Source organism: Schistocerca gregaria, chromosome 4 (genome assembly GCF_023897955.1).
Source record: "Schistocerca gregaria isolate iqSchGreg1 chromosome 4, iqSchGreg1.2, whole genome shotgun sequence".
In the NCBI taxonomy this organism is placed as follows: domain Eukaryota; kingdom Metazoa; phylum Arthropoda; class Insecta; order Orthoptera; family Acrididae; genus Schistocerca; species Schistocerca gregaria.
Genome location: NC_064923.1, coordinates 560,691,970 through 560,711,990, shown reverse-complemented (window position 1 = coordinate 560,711,990; position 20,021 = coordinate 560,691,970). Strand labels below are relative to the sequence as shown.

At 42.9% G+C, this 20,021-nt stretch overlaps 1 protein-coding gene across 1 annotated transcript; it reads left to right on the top strand.

Annotated features, from left to right (window-relative positions):
- Positions 1–944: 944 nt before the first annotated feature.
- Positions 945–11,066, top strand: LOC126267815 (uncharacterized). Its single transcript, XM_049973121.1, has 4 exons — positions 945–992; positions 10,486–10,629; positions 10,726–10,920; positions 11,043–11,066. Exons 1-4 carry the CDS (start codon positions 945–947, stop codon positions 11,064–11,066), a joined length of 411 nt encoding a protein of 136 aa, XP_049829078.1.
- The last annotated feature ends 8,955 nt before the right edge of the window (positions 11,067–20,021 follow it).

The following is a 20,021-nucleotide window of genomic DNA, read 5'->3' as shown; positions in this document are numbered from 1 at the left end:
CCAGGAATGTGCAACCGAGTTCTCTAGAAATCCATGACTGGATAGTAGATATTATTGGCATCACATCCGATCAGGTCCACACAGCATATTATGACATGGCGGAATACTGTTTCTTTGTGAAGTTTTTAGACCAGATACAACTGGAGAAAATTTTGGTGAACACTGGTGGGAAAGCAGAGTTCCGACATCGTGATCAGTCGGTAAGTACAGTTTCAATAACTAACGCTGACATTGAGTATAAACAAGTGCGAGTGTTCAGTTTGCCACCTGAGGTTGAGAATTGTTTTCTTAGAGATGTCTTCGCCAAATACGGAGACATCCGACAGATTAGAAACGAAAAATGGTCGAGCCGTCACAAACTCCAATATTATAAGTGGGGTTCCTTCAGTTGACATGGCCGTTAAAGTCAATATCCCATCCTATATAATGGTTTGTGGTTATAAGGCTCATGTCATTTACGAGGGGCAAGTAGGCACTTGTTTTATCTGTAACACGAGTGGGCATTAACGAGAGGATTGTCCACGGCGAGTTGTCGTACTTCGAAACAATCTGCAACAACGACAGAGATTAACATTGGCTGGTGTCCTAACTCAAAATCAGACTCCTTCTGTGACTGACACCAACCGAGTGCCTCTGTGTCAGAGGACAACGATCTCGGTAACAGCACCTTCCCACCCTTGCCTCAAAAACCCGTGGCCAGTCACCCCTTAGTCACCGCTGTTGCATTATCTGTCGGTAACAAACGACGACGTACTATAAGTGACGGTAGTGGTTCCGGTGACCAGGTAGTAAAAAATCAAACCGGTGACTCGGAGCCACGGCCCTCCACAGAGGACACGCATGTGTCGGGTGGCGGAGTTACGACCCGCCAAATTCCCATTCATCCGCCCGATGCAGAAACTGTCAATAAGAGTGCAGCCGAGTGTTTACAGCAATCCGTTCCGATGCCGCTTGCCGACTCGCCGCAGGTGGCCAACACACAAGAGGTGACAGTCAGTCAACTGCAACTCGTAAACACAGCAGATGATGCACGCGGTGAAGAGCATAACATAAACAGGCGCAACCCCGAAACTGCTTCCAAACAACACGAGGACCCGGACAGCTGTATACAAACAGCCAGTGCGGCTCCAAACAAACACAGTGGGCCTACTGAAGCCGCATCTTCGGATTTGCCGTCACCCGTTCCGAAGCAAGGACATTCACATACTGCTTACAGCCATGACTCGCCGACTCCGCCGTCCTCTATGACACTTCGGACGACTTTGCGACGGCAAAATGAAGTTAAACCAAAGGACTCTGTGGCTGGAAGTAACTCAAAAAGTAAAGTCAGCGCAAAAACTGGTACAAAACCTGCGGATGTAGGTTCGAAGTCCGGCGGTGAGATGGACTGGGCTTCCTACGCTTCCTATCACCCACAAGTATCGGACGATCATGAGTCAAGCTTATAAGTTTTTGTCCCTGAACATAAATAGAGTTAGGACAGATTTAAAATTAGCAATGCTACGGCAATTTATCTATGAGTCCGAAGATGATATAGTTCTGTTACAGGAAGTGTCCATTTTACGTTTTCATGTATCAGGATTTGCAACAATCGTAAACACCGTGGCGGACGGGGGTACAGGTACAGCCATTCTATCACGAGACGGAATCCCAGTGAGCAATATCTAAATGTTGGACTCCGGTAGAGGCATAGCTTGCCAAATTTTTGACGTCACCCTCGTCAATATATATGCTCCATCAGGAACGACGTTAAAATCAGAAAGAGCTAACTTCTTCAAACAAGACATCATATACTTGCTACGCCGCAACCCAACCCAGTTGATAATTAGTGGTGATTTCAACTGCGTGATCCACAGGAAAGACCAATCGCCAAACTTTAATTACTGTAGGGAACTACATGATCTGGTGCGTCACCTGCACCTGAAGGATGCGTGGGAACTAAAATTTCCTACCCTGGTAAGCTACACGTACCTGACCACCACCACATGTAGCCGTCTAGACCGTTTGTACATCTCTGAGAACATTTTCCAACATGTTCTGGACGCCGATGTCATTCCGGCTAGCTTCTCTGACCATTGCGCCCTCTATGTCACGATAAATCTGGCCAAACAGCATACTAAATGGCATAGGATTCCGTGGAGCCTAAATGTTTCTATTCTCGCCGATGCCTTGCTACAAGAAGTCATCTCCACGACATGGGCAGACTGTCTCAAGCAATGCTGCAGATATTCGATCAAGATAGCCTGGTGGAATGCTGTGGTCAAACGGAAAATGCGATTATCCTTAAGAAACTACAGTTGGCAACGGGCGCAAGATGTCAAACGCACGATTGATTTTTACCAAACAGTTTTGCGAGAGTTGTATGCGACTACGACACCAACCAACACACAGCTGACGACCATCAAACAAATAAAGGCGAAGCTTATAGGCATAAAGCGAACGCAGCTCGAAGGACTGAAGATCAGATCTAAAGCAAAATCGCTTCAAGAGGACGAACTTGCATCGTTGTATCACCTCATAAAGCATTGTGCCCATCGCAAGCGAGCTTTTATCGGGGAGCTGGACACAGATGATGGACTCCGTTTGACCCGACAGAGTGATATTCTTTCTGCAGTTTATCGCTACTTCACGGATCTGTACTCGCAGTGCGATACATATGGTGATGAAGGCGGCGATATCGTAAGTGCTCTGCCCACCGTAGTCACGTCTGCGGACAACTCGGCGGTCGTACACGATTTTGCTCCAGACGAAGTCCTTGAACTGGCTTCTGGCTCGCCATCGAATAAATCCCCTGGCCCTGATGGTTTGCCACGGGAATTTTATGTGCGCTTCTGGCCCATAATCGGACACGCATTTACAGATGTTCTCAATGAAGTGATGTGAGGGAGTGACGTGCCGGCCGAAATGAAGGAAGGCCGAATTCGAATTGTATTGATACCAAAAAGCAAACACCGAAAAACCTTAGATAACTTCCGACCTATTACTTTACTTAATTTTGATTACAAAACCTTCGCCAGAGCACTCAACAGCAGATTGTCTCCGTTAATGAAGCAAGTGATTCACAGCCATCAATCATGCATCCCTGGTCGCACTATTATGACGCCCCTTTCGTGATATAGAGATGTAATAGCCATAGCGTCAGTCACAAACGTGAATCTCGCATTGCTGTTTATCGACTTTTGCAAGGCTTTTGATCGCGTCCGCCACGAGTACCTCCTACAGCAACTGCTGCGTTGTGGTTTCGAGCAACGGGTTATAAATGTCGTGCAACATTTCGTCACGGGCATTACAACCAGAATCAGCGTAAATGGACAGCTTACTCAACCCATCGAGGTCCAAAGAGGAGTACCGCAGGGGAGCCCTCTCTCCATGATGTTATTTGTTTTGTCGCTCGAGCCGCTCTTACTCTCTGTTCATGACAAACTTGCAGTCCTTTCGATCGCCGGGACGTCCTTCGTGGTTCGTGTTTACGCCGACGACGTCGGAGTGTTATTGCGCGACGACGGAGACGTATCAACCCTCAAGACCGCGGTAGACGAGTACTGTCGTGCTTCCGGTGCTAAAATCAACGCCGGTAAATGCACCTTCGTGAACATTCGAGGATTCGACGCAGTAAATATACCTTGGGCGAAGCGTGTCGAAACCCACTCCACTCTGGGGATGATTATAGACAAATGCCCGCTAAAAATGAATGCAAAAAATTGGAAGCAGGTCACCAATAAAATGCAAGGTGCCATCTATGAAAACAATTGGCGGTCCGTTAACATACTCCAACGCATACGACTCCTCAGCAGTTATATATTCAGTAAAGCGTTCTATATGGCTCAACTCTTTCCAGTCCCCAAGATGCAGGCCAAACACGTGATGAAACTCTCTAATAGATTTATCTGGCAAGGGCATCTATTCAAAGTGAAATACACCACGCTGACGTCTTCCAGACAGGCCGGCGGACTAAACATGCCTGACATTAACCGAAAGTGTACTGCTTTATATATTAAACGAATCACCCATTTGTTGGACAAGGAACCTCTCAGCGTAACCAGTTGGCTCTTCCGAACCTTACAACCCACCGATATGCATCCACCCATTGATGTAGGTAAAATACATTACAAATTACGACATGTCAAGCAGTTTTTTCTTGAAGTAAGTTATATTGATGGACATTATTTAACGCTGGATTTACCGACGACGCGCCTGTTATTAAAAAGATGGACATCTCCTATAGTCCGGAATCCCATTGAACTTAAATACCCGAGTGTTCATTGGAAGGCAGTTTGGGACAACGTAAGTTTAACTGTCCACACTGCTGAAGTGGCGTCCACGTGGTATAGAGTGGTAAACGATGTTATACCCACTTATGAAAGGTTGCATAGAATCGGTTTAAGTGACAGTGATAAATGCGTCCGCTGTGGTTTAGTCGACACCTTACGCCATCGTTTCACTTGTGGCGGTCATCTCACTAAGTGGAAATGGGTGCAGCAGAGACTGGACCTGATTACCCGCAGCAGCCCAGCCAGCCACTGCACCGACATCCTGCTCTGGCCGGACACGAAACATTTTCCCGCCACCATGAACAACACCGTGATGTGGATGTTAGGACAGTTTGTGACATATATCATCATCCACAATAGTGAAGATAATCTCATTAGTTTCGAGGCTTACATGAGAACGGCACGCTGGAAGATGAAACGTTGCCCAAATTTCAGGAAGATGTTTTGTAACATGTTAGACATAATTTTTGAAAAACAAGGCGTAGGGTAATTCTCGATGCCGGTAAGCACACAAATAACATGCAAGACTATGTAGCGAACAAAATACACAACGAATAAGGGGTTATACCAGATCCTAGGACTATTCCCGACTTCTCATTGGTGTTATAAACTTCATTATGACGTTTTCATTAATTTATGTTCCTGTGCATCTCTTGTTATCCGTTTGTGTGCTCCAAATGACTTTGAGCTTTGGACGGTTATGAATCAAATGACAGAACTGTCATTCCAGTTAAGACAATCAATTATATATATGTCTGTGTTTCGGTTCTACGTCTCTGACTGGACTAAAGAGGCTATTTTCAGTTTACTATAATGTTCTATTTTGTAAGCTTACAAATGGCACTATATTGAAATGTATTCTTCAGTCTAATGTAGGATACATTTCGTGTTGAACCAGTTCCAGCACTTCAATATTAGTTTTTGTGCTTCTGTACATATATGGTTGTTTTAATTAAAAAAAGAAAAGGGGCGCCGTGGTCCCGTGGTTAGCGTGAGTAGCTACAGTTCGAGAGGTTAAAAAGAAAAAAAAAAGATGGTAGAGCACTTGCCCGCGAAAGGCAAAGGTCCCGAGTTCGAGTCTCGGTCGGGCACACAGTTTTAATCTACCAGGAAGTTTCATATCAGCGCACACTCCGCTGCAGAGTGAAAATCTCATTCTGTTAAAGTATTTTGTTCACAATGGCTTAGTTTGGCAATGTCACATGCAAGTTTTGTTCTGAAAACTAATTCGTCCATGTTTTTGTCGTTAAGTTTTGCTACAGTGTTATGTCTGAGACCTTTATTTAGTAAACAAGTTCAGTTCCATCAAGTAGAATGCTGGCAGAGTCTGCTGTTCTATCATAAAACGCAAATTCTGTGGTGATGGGGGGTGTCAGTAGGATAAGATGTTAATTTTGAATTAACTGACTGAATTTTCTTTCGTTGTTTCATGGATATAATTAACTGTTTTTGGTTATTTGTCAATTAATGTTGTGTAAGATGTGCATGCGGGTGCAGGTTGCATCTGGTTCCTAAGTTCCAGATTCGGTTTGTATATTTACCTATTTAGTATGTCTTTTTCCATGTACAGGGACCAGATTTCAGTTTTTAACCACATTATTTCATACTTAGTTTTGAGAATCTGTGCAGATTTACTCTGGCTCTTAATGTTAGCCTTAATGTTGTTGGGGATTACATTAAAAGTGATATAGGTCTCGTTCAACTTTGCAACATGTACTAGTTTCATAATCCTCACTTTTCGGTTCTTAAATGTATAAACCGTTTGCAATGCTGACTTGACAATTTAAATGTTATTTTACGCATGTTGTAACTTCTGAACTCTGTAGCCGTTAATGATAGTTGATGTAGGGCGCAACCAACCACAAATACTTTTTAAATGTTTTATTTTTGTGCCATAACCAGTGTTGTGCTACCGTGCCCATCTTCAGGTGGCTAATATATATATATTACATAGGTGCTTGGACCAACATCATGTCGTTTGCTCGACTCAGCACAAGAACATTTGAATATTTACTGCCACTTCATAAGTTGTTTCATTAATAAAAATACTCTAAAGTGCTTTCATTTTTATATATGATCAGAGTAGCTGTATTTTCTTAAACAAGGTTCAGCAGATGGGGATTTGTTTTGGTGTGGTCCATGTGGTTTTCTAGCTCGTCTATGTTGCTGAATTCCACACAACAAACGTACTGTAAATAAATCACTGTGACACACTTCATAATGATTATTGATTCTCAAATGAACATCGTAAATACACAAATGTACATGGAAACAGTTGCCTTCAGCCTCTTTTGTTCTTAAAGCCGCGTGTCTAACAGTCATGACCTCTTCATTCCATACGTATGTTAAGTGTACTGGAGCAGTATATTATTGGGACAAATGCACAATATTTAAATTCGATTTTCGAACAACGATGAAATTTCATAACAAAAAACCCTAAAATCTGCTGTTGGGATCACTATAAAGATCTGTTCAAAACGTTATATCTTTTAACCACAGACTGTAGGTACATTTACTCATCAGTTACCCCTATAAAGACGTTTGGTGGGTATGGACGTTTGAAATGGAAGAACAGTGTAGCACTAACTTCTTACAGTATGAAATAACTTCTCTGCAAGAATGTGGAAACAAAATGCTTCTCTATACCAGGGATAACGAGAATGAGACTTCTCTGATTTAAAGAGACTGGTCTCACGTTCGGGAGCGTGGAGGCTCTAATCTCCATCAGGTACCCGCGATTTATAATTTCCGTGAAGTAATTCACATAAATGCTGGGATGGTTACTGCTGTAAAGGCACGTCGGTTACCTGACCCGTCCAGACTTTTAAAGTGTTCAATCCCTGTATACATGAATCGTATGACCAATATATCCACGGATGAACAAAGCTACAACTCCCTACACAGCTTTTGAGATTGGTTGTTTGACCAAATACTATGGGGAGTGTTACAAAATGAATCGAGGGTATGGCCAGGAGTCCTCCAGGGAAGTGAGATAAGACCGCTCTTGTTGTTTATATACATAACTGGTCTGAAGGACAATCTGAAGAGCAATTTACGACTGTTTGCTACTGACGCTGTAGATTAACTACAAGAGGCTACAATGACTTAGATAAAATTTGTAGTTGGTGTGATTATGGCAACTTTCTCCAATTTGTAAGTATAGAAGTTAATGAGGATGCGAAAGAAAAACAATCCTGTAACTTTTGAATACAGCGTTAGTAGTGGGCTACTTGAAACAACCACCTCGAGTAAATACCGAATCGTTACGCTGAAAAGTGATATGAAATGAAACGAGCACGTCAGAATCGTAATAGGATAGGTGAATGGTCAATGTTTTGTTGGTAAGATTTTAGTAAGTACAGCTCGTCTATAAAAGAGATGGCTTAAAGAACATTAATGAGAACCATTCGTAAGTACTGCTCTATTATTTGGACTCCCCTTCAGGTGGGATTACAGCAAGACATTCAGAAGTTATTCAGAGATTGCTGCTAGACATGTTATCGGTAGGTTCTGTCTGCACGCTCTTATTCCTGGAGGGGAAGTCAATGTTCTTTTCGCAAGGTACTATTGTGGAAGTTTAAAAAAATCTATATTTTACACCATCTGAAGAACGATTCTATTGCCACCGACGTACATTTCACTAAGAACTTCCCAGAAAACGTGGAGGCAGTTACGGTTTGTACAGAGGCTTGTAGAAAGTCGTTTTCCCAAATATCTGTTTTCGAATAGAACGGGAAAGAAATTCTCTAGTAGTGGTACCTGGTGACCTCAACCATGAACTGTACATTCCCGTGCGGAAGTTAAGACATGATGTGTAAGACTGGGAGCGCAAAACTGTCATTCATTTGAGGGGATTGTGATCTTCCCGTTGAGAGAGATGCAGCATTGTATTTGTCAAGTTTGAGATATAAAAAACGATGAACTAATATTGATCGATATGCTCGATCAGGAAGAATCCAGCATTTGTGCTAAAGTGCAGCTGGTAACTCGAGCGATCCCTTTCAGAGCAAGTCTAGACTTCTTACATAATCAAACCAGCCGACTGACGACATTCACTGTATATGCGTCATTGTCTCTATATTTTACAAACAAGTTGGTAATCCTTGTTATTAGGTTTAAAATTCATTCATACGGATACGTCTGTCCGATAACATAAGCATTATTTTTCCATTAGTCAATTCAGATGGAGTTTGATGATAGCCATCCGTATATCGGCACTACTGTTATCAGGAAACTATCACCCACAGAAAATGTCAGATAAAAAATTGAAGGTTAAGTAATTTTATCTAAACTTAAGTCATTTCATACTCTGAGGGAGAGATAACTAAACGATTTCACTAATTTAATGAAAACATTTATGACGTTCACAGTATCACGCTATAGAATGCCGGCTCCTATATATAGGAAATGAAGAATAGCGAGAGGCACATTTGGAGACCTACAGCCTCAACATGAAGACCACGTTTGCTGTTGTCGTTGCAGCCGTCTGCCTTACCGTCTCCCCAGGCAAGCTATATCCAGAAACAAACTGCACCTTGCCATTTATATTTAGTTATGATGTCACGTCCTTCAAAGATCGACTCACCATTCAGTAAATCTATGCTGTACGGTAACATTGTGACATACGCTATTCAATGCATTCACCTCATCAGCAGCGTAGAATGGGTACAAATTCATTGCAACGTTTGAGCCTAGTATGATTCTAATAACTATCCCTCCACCACAACATTACTCACATAGTTTTAAAAGCATCGTATCACAGACGGGTCCTAGAAGAGTGCCTCAACAATGATAGCTGTGAACAATAATCTTAATTGAAGATAAAGATATGGCATACAACGAGGAAATGATTAGGTTACAAACTCAAGGATGAATAGATGGAACATTATGTTCCGACGACGAATAAACGATGCTTCAAGGTGTAGCACAAGAAAGGATTAGTGGAGAATGGGAGAACGGAAAAATGTCTGGCATTGATCTTAAGGGATTTCGGGGAACCAAATGAAACCTAAAGCTGGATGTCTGGGAGAGTTTTGAAAGAAAGCACCACTGTTCATGAATGCGGATTTAACTCTGACACACTGGTTATCCAGATACGCCTTTGTGCTTGCACCCAATGGTTCTTTTGAAAAGGTTTCAGAGTCCATTCTCGCCTTGGTTCACTTTAATGGAGAGAACACTTGGATTCTCCTTGGTTGTGTCAACGTCATGTACTGATGATCCACAGGCACCCTGTCTCAACCACCACAGACCTTCTTTGTCTTTTTGTACACCTGCAGCCGGTTTATGGTAAGTCACCAGGTTTGTTCCGTCAAGTGTAAGCTTATCATTTTTGTCGGACTTGCGGGTTGTTTGGGAGACGTGCATTCATGGAACATTGTAGTCCTGACAATCCAAGTTTTAGGATTGGAACGCCATTGCCTAAAAAAAAAAAAGAAGAAGAAAGAAAGAAAAAAGTGTGAATCAAAGTCAATGAGAGTGTGCGTCGGAAGTCGAGGTAGACAGCAGATTGGGTGGAAAAGAATTGTGTAGTATGTCAGTGAAACTTAAGATGAAATAAATGTCTGTGATAGATAAGTAGAGGAAAGGCAACGAAAGCATTGCCATGCAGAGAATTGATAGGAAGTGGTTGGAGCTCGATGTTATTAATAATACTAGGTAAAGTTGATATTTTGTCTAATATACAGTGACTGTAGCCATATGCAACCAACTACCATGTACATACCTTGCTGAGAGATCTTGGCCAGTCAGCACTGAATGGCCCGCCGGGACCTGAAAGAGAAGCTGGTAACCTATCATCTATGAACGTTCAATTGACAAATATCCGGTTGTATCAAAATCGAAATCGGGCCATAGCATTGTTATTGCACGCGCTGTGGGATCTCTAAACCATCCTTTGTTTATCTGTATGTGAATACTTCACCTTTAAGCAAATAATATCCGATAGCATTTATCTTGCGACCGCTAATACTCATCGAAATGTGAGCGACAAGGCGTCCCACAGGGGACGCAACCTCACTGGAGGGAGCTTTCGTGAATGCGACACGCGTCATCCCTGCTCCCAGCATAGTATACTACTCCGTGAATGGGACAGCCATGAAGGAGACGATGATAGCCGCTGTGTCTTCTTGCCTTGGCAGTATGACGGACGGAATCGGCTTCCAGGCAGGAAACTCAGCCTATGACTTTCAGGATGATTCGCAACATGCAGTAGGGCATAGAATACACTGTTATCAACATCCAGAGTGGAGTCAGTGATTCATTCGACAACATACTGCCAGTGCTGACCACAGCCTACCGCAACTTCTCTTCTGCTGTCAAGGGGGGCTTGAGATCCTCGAAACACTTCAATTCACAAGTAAGATTCTGCTGTGTACCCTTATTATTTTTCTGCCGGAATTAAACACCAGAATTAAACGGCGTTAACTCACCAATGTGTGGATATGGTTCACAGGGAAACTTGAGAACAGGTGCTGGACAGCAGAGGGACAGTAACATTTGGACTCTGGACGAGGCGTTCGTCCACCTGCCGGAGACAGTGGCACCAGACCTGCAGCGGCTGCACGGCTGGATCCTCGACTTTGCTTACATCGGCATCTCAAACGCCACTGCCGAGCTGCCGGCTGTCATGGAGGAAAGACGGGTGACGGTGAGGACTTACAGTGGGGAGAGTCAAGATTAGACACATCTTCCATGTGTGGTGTCTGGAAGATGAACGACTGTATTGCGTTGTATGGACTGTTTTGTGTGACGGCTTTATTTGTATTACAGGTCTTCGACTTAATGAATACTTGAACAGTTTACCTCTTGTACGATTTTCAGTCGCTGTATTAGGTTCCATCTACTTTCCTGTCAGGCCCCAGTGGCGTTCTGATCATTATGATTGGGAGTTAATTGAAGTCGGTCATCGTGACTAATGTTGTTAGATGGATCCAAGTTCATTGTAATGATCGAATCTAGACACCAGTTAATGAGAAGGAAATGAGGAAAGCATCTGTTTACTTATTCAGTGTTTATCGGTCTTGAAGACTGTGTCGACAGTAGAATCGATCTCCACTAATTTCACTCTTGGTCTCTTTGGATTTATTTCGATACAGACATAAGCTGCTGTAGACCTTTCGCGACTTCATCCAGTTCGCACTTTCTGAGCCTTCCAAGCGAACGAGTTTCTTAGGCTTTACACCATTACAGGGGCTTAAATAAACCTCCGTATTTGCAACAGAATTAGCTGTTTATTATTTCTACAAGAATAATGCAGGTTTGGCTACACGCTGTTCGTTGAGGCAAGCACCACGTCATGTGAATCGAAGCCTTCACGTCTTTACTTTCTGGTCAGTGTTTGGTGGCTGCATCAGTTCCTCCAGCAAAATGTTCTTCTGTCTTTTTACGTAACATTGCGAGAGCTAAATCTTTAACCAGTTTTCTCCTTTGAAAAAGTTTCTGCTGTAAATCATTCAGCATCTGACTGCCACGAACACACTATAAATCCTGATTGGTGAGGAATGAGTGTGAGGTGCGTTTGAAGGTCAGTTTTGAATATGTTTTCCTTGAATAACTCGAAAACGCGCTCTTTTACGAACTTAAACTACATGAAATTCCCTACAGAAAAGTACTGCTCATTTTTTCAATAGGACTAATAATTTGGGGGTAACGAGCGAGAGAATTTGAAAATTTTGTGCCTGGATGTCGAAGGCTAGATATATCAATGCAGATTACATAAAACGACAGCGGTGGGGGAAACTGAGTCACCCTGCATGAAAATTTTGATACTCAGTTTCCTTTTCTCATGTTGTTCTCTGAGTTTTAATACTAATTCTACACAGTGACCCATATACACAGTTACCGCATCGCCAGAGAATGTGACCCAACATATGTACATAAAGTTACTTGTGGAAGCCAAGCGAGTCGTCAGTTATCACTAGTGTAGTGGGTATAGTTTTGCCTTAGAGTACCGAGATCCCAACTTAGTTTTGCTGATGCGCGATTAAATAATTATACCTGTTTTGTATAAGACCTGCTGTATTGGTTCTCAAGGATTAGGAAGTAAGCTACCTTCTCAAGGAACCTAAAATTTAAAAAAAACTACACCTTCACCCTGAATAGTGCTTTTCAACCATGAAACTCTACGGAATGCACTAAATGGCCATCACAGCTACATGATATTGCGTGAAGACGTTTATTATAATGTGATTATAGCCTATTTTCAACGTCCACTTTCTACCGAGAAGTACATGGGACAATATTTTGTTGCAGATCCTTTTGTGGTTTTAGTGTACAATAAATTGCTAAGGGGCCCCTGTGTGTTCAAATTTTGGTTCACCCTGTACTGAACATATTATTGAGGATATTCCATCTAGGTGGTACTTTGAGGAGAAGAAATTGCCATTTGAGAGAAAGATGTGGCTTGTGCACCAAACCATTCAGAAGACATCCTGTTTTCAATTTTTGCTCTCATTTATTAGATGTGCTCGAAGTTTTAACTCTGGCGTCGTTGAGCTTTGTTTTTGTCTAGAGTGAAATTAGACCTAAGTAACAGAGACAGACGAAGTCACAGTGACGTGTTATCTCTCTCTGTGCAGTCGCTGTACCCTAGAGCGGCAGCTACCACCAAGGCTACGACCAGCTGTTCCAGGAGTACTCCAGCCCAGACATCCACAGCGACTACGCTGCAGCTCGCGACGAACTGCTCTCCCTGGAAATTGAGTGAAGAGCTGCATCCGTGGACAACGAACACGTGTTGTTTGATCACAACACTGCATTTTGACGCTGTATACTAGGATGTACGGATCAATAGATATCCCGCAAGCATATTAAAGTAATGTCTGATGATTTAAGTATGTGTAGGAATGATATGAGAAAGGAACTGACTTGAATGCTGGAAAAACAAACAAACACCGTGATAAAGAAAGAAATGAAAATAGATATATAGTACCTTAGCTGACGGAAAGCTAGTAGAATAGGTTGCTAAAATAAGTGTCCGTGGAGACATGATAATGGATGAGGAATTAGAGGAGGCGTGCCATTTATTTAATTCTGTCAGACAGAATTACTTCAATAGGAAAGACACGTATAGAAAGGATGGAGATTAGGGGTACTTGTGGATAGATATACCTACATTATGATATTACCTTATGACTTCGGACCTTGTATAGTGAGTAAGCGAAGAGGCAGAAACAATCAGCAGAAAAGGTTACCACAGGGTTACAAAAAGACTAGAAGCAGGAGGAACGAAAGCACAATCATTACAAACAACAACAAAAATGAAATTCAGTGCAACTAGGTAGGAAGGAGCGGAAGCAGTTTGAACATGTCTAGCGAATTTCGAGGGATAATATGCCATGGTTAGTGAAAGACATAAAGTTTTTCCTTTCATAATGCGATTTACTCTGTGTAATGGCATGCATCTTTTATTCCTTAGTTTTACCATTGTATCATTTCTTTTCCTATCCCATAGTGAAATTGCAGTAAAATGTGGCGAGCAAGACAAACACCTCGTATTTGCTTAGTGATTCACGATATGAAAAAGAAATTTCCGGTTAGTGGCAAAATGCAGAGAGTCAATAAACTCTGTCGCTCCATTAATACTCGTAATCCTCGTATCAACAGAGATTATGTGGTAAGTATTATGTTTCTTTTTCAATTTAACTTTTGTGTTGTGGCTGACACACACTTTACTTTTCCAAAAACATGCTCTCCTGGATTCTACCACACAGGCAGTAGAATTACTGTTAGAGCCAAGTCATGCTAAAATAGTATTTAGTTTGACAAGTTATGAGGTGAGTAAAGATCGAGAGGGTGAGAGTGAGGAAAGATGGCGAGTGGAACAGCACTCTCGTTATCATCGCAGAATGGTGTCTGTAGGCGTGATATGTGAGTAATGAGCCACTGCACTGACACACCACTGGTAGTGAAACAGGTGAGTACTTGTATCAGTATCTGGTGGCGCCTGAGGAGATAGTTGTGGATGTGCAATGTGGTGCCACCTGACTATGGTCGCTAGAAGTATCTGCTTCTCCCGGAAGTGAAGGCAGTGTGGTCGTGACATTGGTTTGCTGCAGACCTAGCTGATTCCACTGGCAGATTATCATGGACTGATCACCTGCGACGACAAACATTTGCTGTTTCACAGCTGCTGGTGTCCATTCCTCGATTTTGCCAAAGATACAAGCCAAGACATGGATCATGCATGTAAATTCTGACACTGATTCAGTTCATGTTTGATGTACATGTTCAATGTCCAGAGCAAAGGGTAACTATATTTTGTTTCGGTAGCCTCTTGTGATGTATCTGGGAACTCTTGCAGTGTAAGTAATAGGTGTTCGAAACATAATGTCTCGTTGGCATCAAACGCTATATTGACAGCATTGGGCATATTGGTGAGGAGACAGCACTCGGTTGTTTTGTGGATACTAAAGTTACAATTTAGTGTTGCTGCTTTTGTAGCGCCTGTGGGAGAGGCAACCCCTTCCACATTCCTTAGGTGCGGTTTGCCAAACATCAGGTGCTAGAGCAGGAGCGAAACTAAATTTATGTTGAAGTTACTGGTAGACACATTTTTAAAATTTTTAACAGAGGAGCTTGGGTGGCTCCGAGAATATAGCTGAACTGTCATTTTATTCATGACAAGTTTTCGTAGCACCCCCACGTGATGACGCCACAGGAAGGCACGAAACAGAAGAGCAGAAAATAAAACCCATTCACATTCAGATATCGGCGAACGGCTTTGAATGATCCCTGGTGGTTTCACCATGCGTACGAAAACGAAAATTATATCGCACCACACTCTAAAACGGTGAGATGACGTTCAGTCGGTTTGAAGGACCACGGTGTCCATACACAAGGGTTGTAACGCCAATGGGGTGACAACAGCGTCTAACGTTGTCAAAACTAGTCGTACTGTTGATCATCGCACTGCCAACTGTCGTTTTCGACGGCGAAACGCGTGGGTTTCAACGTCCCAAGGGAAGGGCTGGTTTCATTGACGCCCTTTATGCCAACCCTTGAAGCCTTTTTTGAGTGGCGGTGTCTCTGGAGTGTTTCCTTCCGTCACCAATAAGAAAACCGCGTGATTTCCACAGCGGGTGTCGCATTTCTGACCTCCATCGGGTAAGAGGCAAACGAAGGGCTGAGAAATGTGCAAGAAGGGTTGGGATCACCTTAGCATTATGTGGCAAGTCCACAATGTCATTGGGCAGAATTTTGGCGAAATGCGGAGCCAATGTGACCCAAATTTGAAATTTTCTATCGCAATGGGAGACAACTACAGGGTTTCGTAAAAGTGCTTCAATAATTTTTTACGTAATCTGTAATTAGATGAAGCAATTCTGCCACTTCAAGAAGAATGGCTCAGGACGGTGTAATGGTGAGACATATTTGTACATGTTAAAAGAGATGTGAAGAAACTGTTGACCTTCTTCGTGGCAGAAATGGACGACTGCGTTTTTATTCCAAGGCAAGACCATTAAATATTACTCACCTATTTAGTATACATTGTTTATGGAGTAATAGTCCGATCGGTGTACAAGCATGTTCTAGTTCCAGCATTGTAGTTTATTAATTCCTGGTTCTGATTTTTGATAAAATTACTTACAGAGAATTCTAACTCCATTTCCCTCTTTCAGTTTCAAAGGGACGTTCGCTTACAGCCAAAGAGTTTCCAGTCTGCATTAACATTTGTAACGACAATGTCAATTGCCGTTTCCCCAAAGATTCTGTTTTTAATGGTCTTACATTACGTTACCATGGTTAGTTTTCATTTGCACTCAAGTTCAAGTACACGTAAAATTCAGACTGGTGCAACATCAGCAATTATTATAGAATACTTAGTTCTTGATACTTAAAATCCCAAGTCTTTACGATCTTGCTTGTATCTATCTCCCGTTCAAAAAACTTTACAGTACTAAATGAAAACATTTCTGTAATATATTTTAGTTTCTTCCGAATTTAAACTGCAGAATTCACATCTTCAGCACTGGGGACCAATATGAGTTAGCCTTAGAATTCATTTTTTAACGGAAATACTGACCAAAAGTTCATTTCTCGTCTCATCTTATTTCTGAAGACGTGCAGTCTTTTTCTCTGGGTATCACTAAGTTATCAGAACTGACTTGTAATCAGTGCACTGAAGTGTATTGTTTGTATACTTTGTTGGAAATAACAGAACTCCTTATCCACGGAATTCTTCGGATTTTACACGGCAGCATTTTGTAGCAGTTCATATCGAGGGCTAAACACAATTTTAACTCGACGAAATCGTTGTTAGTATTATCGATTTCCAATTTATCAACAAGTTCTAATCCCAAATGATTATTAATTCATGGCTTATTTCGAGTGTAATTAATACTATCCGTGAAAAAGTGATTGCCTGAAGGCAAGGTCTCGCGAAGAGACGTGCTAAACCACTTGGAAACTAACAGTTAAAAGACAGGTTTAATAAATCGGAATTACGTTACTAAACCTCCGACAATACTCTAAATTAATGATTTAGGCTACAAGCGTAAACGAGAATTTTAGTGGGATTCAGTACACCTTTACTAAAATTGTGCCCTACGTTGTTGATGCTCCACTGGTAGAAACTACATTTACTTAGCTCGCATTTTAGGGCATTATGTTAAAATTATGTATTTCATTGTCATTTTTAATACATCAAGTTACTGGGAAACATACACGTCAGAGCTGCTCGATTGTGGATAAAAGATGCTAATCAGAAAATTCATGTGCAAAATAATCGAAGAAACACGAAAAATCGGGGGATAGCATACTGGTGAATAACACATTGCTGAATAAATTTCTCAAATATTTGGAGTAATAGTGTGACTGAATTTGGAGGCTTGTTTTATAATTCTTTATTTTCAAGTCTACTGGACCACTGAAATTAAGTCAATTTTATCAACAACAAACCCACGTAGGAATATATGTACAAGGATGCCAGATATAGAATTCCGACACACAGTCTGTCCGTCCTTTACTGACGTAATAGAAATCTGGGTGAGTGCACGGAGTTACTACAAATTGTAACACAATACAAGATAATAAAGTGGAAGTAAGAAAACCAAAGAAGCTTCTCCATTTCAGTATCAGAGGAAGTGGAGAACAATTTTAGAGCTAAGACATGAGCATTTAGTTTCTACACGAGGTCTTCAAGTCATACTTCAAAGGAAGTCTTCCATATATTCTTAGGCTTAAGAATTTAAAATTGGCGACTTCAGTCACGTTTTGACCACCTTAGAACAAAACATTGCACTTTTACAATAATTCCGCGTTAGGGACTAGACTGTTTCGCACAGTTAAGTGTTAAGCGACCGTAACAGTATCTGTAGGTTATTAATGTGTTGCTCTCTTGTAGTCTCTGTGATGATTATGTTGGTGTCCAAGTAGTAAGCGCAAACGATATTTCTCTATATCACCTATACCAGCTACCATTGGAAAACTGTGTCAAGTTAGACATAATTGAAGCAGGTTATAGAAATCCAAGTGTCACGACAAATATGTTATCCTATGTGACTGCTCATCTACCTCTAATCGCAGGGTTGGATCGGCCTGGTCTGTCATACAAGACTATTGGCATACAGACAATTTATCCATTAATTCATAAGGTGATAATCGTCTACCTCGAACTGAGCACTGATCGTGGGTTTGAAATACGCACATATGGGGAAGGAGGAACCCATTTTTCTGATTACAGGCAATGGCATGGACCACTGACTGGATGTTACAAATGTATCTACACTCCTGGAAATGGGAAAAAGAACACATTGACACCGGTGTGTCAGACCCACCATACTTGCTCCGGACACTGCGAGAGGGCTGTACAACCAATGATCACACGCACGCCACAGCGGACACACCAGGAACCGCGGTGTTGGCCGTCGAATGGCGCTAGCTGCGCAGCATTTGTGCACCGCCGCCGTCAGTGTCAGCCAGTTTGCCGTGGCATACGGAGCTCCATCGCAGTCTTTAACACTGGTAGCATGCCGCGACAGCGTGGACGTGAACCGTATGTGCAGTTGACGGACTTTGAGCGAGGGCGTATAGTGGGCATGCGGGAGGCCGGGTGGACGTACCGCCGAATTGTTCAACACGTGGAGCGTGAGGTCTCCACAGTACATCGATTTTGTCGCCAGTGGTCGGCGGAAGGTGCACGTGCCCGTCGACCAGGGACCGGACCGCAGCGACGCACGGATGCACGCCAAGACTGTAGGATCCTACGCAGTGCCGTAGGGGACCGCACCGCCACTTCCCAGCAAATTAGGGACACTGTTGCTCCTGGGGTATCGGCGAGGACCATTCGCAACCGTCTCCATGAAGCTAGGCTACGGTCCCGCACACCGTTAGGCCGTCTTCCGCTCACGCCCCAACATCGTGCAGCCCGCCTCCAGTGGTGTCGCGACAGGCGTGAATGGAGGCACGAATGGAGACGTGTCGTCTTCAGCGATGAGAGTCGCTTCTGCCTTGGTGCCAATGATGGTCGTATGCGTGTTTGGCGCCGTGCAGGTGAGCGCCACAATCAGGACTGCAAACGACGGAGGCACACAGGGCCAACACCCGGCATCATGGTGTGGGGAGCGATCTGCTACACTGGCCGTACTCCTCTGGTGATCGTCGAGGGGACACTGAATAGTGCACGGTACATCCAACCCGTCATCGAACCCATCGTTCTACCATTCCTAGACCGCCAAGGGAACTTGCTGTTCCAACAGGACAATGCACGTCCGCATGTATCCCGTGCCACCCAATGTGCTCTAGAAGGTGTAAGTCAACTACCCTGGCCAGCAAGATCTCCGGATCTGTCCGCCATTGAGCATGTTTGGGACTGGATGAAGCGTCCTCTCACGCGGTCTGCACGTCCAGCACGAACGCTGGTCCAACTGAGGCGCCAGGTGGAAATGGCATGGCAAGCCGTTCCACAGGACTACATCCAGCATCTCTACGATCGTCTCCATGGGAGAATAGCAGCCTGCATTGCTGCGAAAGGTGGATATACACTGTACTAGTGCCGACATTGTGCATGCTCTGTTGCCTGTGTCTATGTGCCTGTGGTTCTGTCAGTGTGATCATGTGATGTATCTGACCCCAGGAACGTGTCAATAAAGTTTCCCCTTCCTGGGCCAATGAATTCACGGTGTTCTTATTTAAATTTCCAGGAGTGTATGTTTTATTGTTGTAATCACTCTGACTCTGCGTTCAGTTCTTCCTGCAACGAAAACTGTGTTCTTCTTGTGGTCTTCAGTCCGAGACTTGTTTGATGTAGCTTTCCACGTGACCATCCTGTGCCATCTCCGAATACCTACTGCTACTTACATTCATCGGAATCTGCTTACTGTATTCATCTCATTCTTACCCCCACACTTCCCTACAGTACTAAACTCGTGATCCCTTGATCTCAGATTGTGTCCTATCAACACAGTCCTTGTTTCAGTCACGTGTCCCACAAACTTCTTTTCTCCCCAAACCGATTCAGTACCTCCTCATTAATTTCTTGATTACTCATGTAATCTTCACCATTCTGCGGTAGTACCACATTTCTAAAGCTTCTATTTTCTGCTTGTGTAAAATGATTCACGTCCATCTTTGCCTACCGGACGTGGCTACACTCCAGACAAAGACATTCAGAAAAGACGTCCTATCACTTAAGTGTATAATTGATGTTACCACATTTCTCATCTTCAGAAACGCTTTCCTTGCCATTGCCATCTACATTTATTGTTCACTCTACTTCAGCCGTCATCAGTCATTTTGCTCCCCAAATAA